The sequence below is a fragment of the Garra rufa genome, chromosome 21, assembly GCF_049309525.1.
Source record: "Garra rufa chromosome 21, GarRuf1.0, whole genome shotgun sequence".
Lineage (NCBI taxonomy): Eukaryota > Metazoa > Chordata > Actinopteri > Cypriniformes > Cyprinidae > Garra > Garra rufa.
In genome coordinates this window covers 31,247,282-31,248,422 of record NC_133381.1, presented here as the reverse complement: position 1 = coordinate 31,248,422, position 1,141 = coordinate 31,247,282, and the positions used below count along the sequence as shown (strand labels likewise).

Below are 1,141 nucleotides of genomic sequence, written 5' to 3'. Positions count from 1 at the left end.
ATTTTATTCATCATAGAGTTCTCAAAAAAGTATCACAGTAATGATGCTGAAAAATCGGTTTTGCATCAATAAATTCTACTTTGAATATTAAAATAGAAAACCCAAAGGGTTTGCATAAAGATATGCTAATACGATTATTTATTTTCTTTTTTTTCATGCAGGTAAGAGCCTATGTAAAGGTGTAACATTAACTTTTTTTATTGATTCGTGGCTATAAATATATGCCTATAAACTCAGCTCAGCTTGTTTTTAGATCTAGAGGGGAGATGGGGGAAAGATTATATATATAATAGAATTTTAGCATGTATATTTAGAAGTTTAAAATGTGCAGGAATATGATGCATCAGTCAATGTGTTAAAATAGAAGATAAATAGAAACATTTGATAATTTAGTTATTATAACACAAAATGTACAATATACCCATAAACTTTTACAAAATGTAATAATTACAAAATTTAAAGTATTGTTAATGTCTGTCTTTTTTTATTATTTAATGTATGCAGTATATCTGATATACTTCATAATTCTATAATAATAAAAACACAGTGCCAGTGCTGTTATGAACCCCCTATGCAATCAGGTATGAGAACTCAGCTGATTGTGTTTACCTCCATCATGCAAGACCATTCTGATGGTACCGCCAGTGTTTATGACCAGGACCCTCGTCTCGACATCGGTGCTCATTACAGGAGACCCCAAATCAATGCAAGAGACTCTTCTATGACCCATACCAATGGTGCTCCGGCAGAAAGACTTCTGAGACTGAAACACATCAGACTGACTTGACCTCCAACTCCAGCCAAATCATGCTTGATGAAAGGGCAGTTCCATTAAACTCTCAACACATAAAACTAACCAACAATTTCTTAAAGAATCAGCATGTCTATTTAGAACCATAGCATCCTGACAAACTTTGTTTTAGAGTTTAGGGTTCTTTATTCTCGCCCTTTTGTTTTTTAAATCTGTAACTGTCAAAGCACTTCATTACTAATTTTCTGGAGTTCAGTGATCCAACTACACAAACTATCAACAAACTCTCAACAGGTAAATGTGTTATTCTTAAATTGAAATACACATTTAGGTTTAAAATTGTAACTGGTTTCCAAACAAACATGTTCTTTTCTCTTTTTAGTTTTTTAG

The 1,141-nt window shown here is 32.3% G+C and overlaps 1 protein-coding gene across 1 annotated transcript in view; it reads right to left on the bottom strand.

Annotated features, from left to right (window-relative positions):
- LOC141295389 (60 kDa lysophospholipase-like) overlaps positions 1-685 on the bottom strand; it is a 30,773-nt gene extending 30,088 nt beyond the window's left edge. The window contains exon 1 of the mRNA XM_073826596.1: positions 610-685. Within this exon, the coding sequence (XP_073682697.1) occupies positions 610-685 (76 nt within the window). The remainder of the gene's footprint in view (positions 1-609) is intronic.
- Positions 686-1,141: the final 456 nt, after the last annotated feature.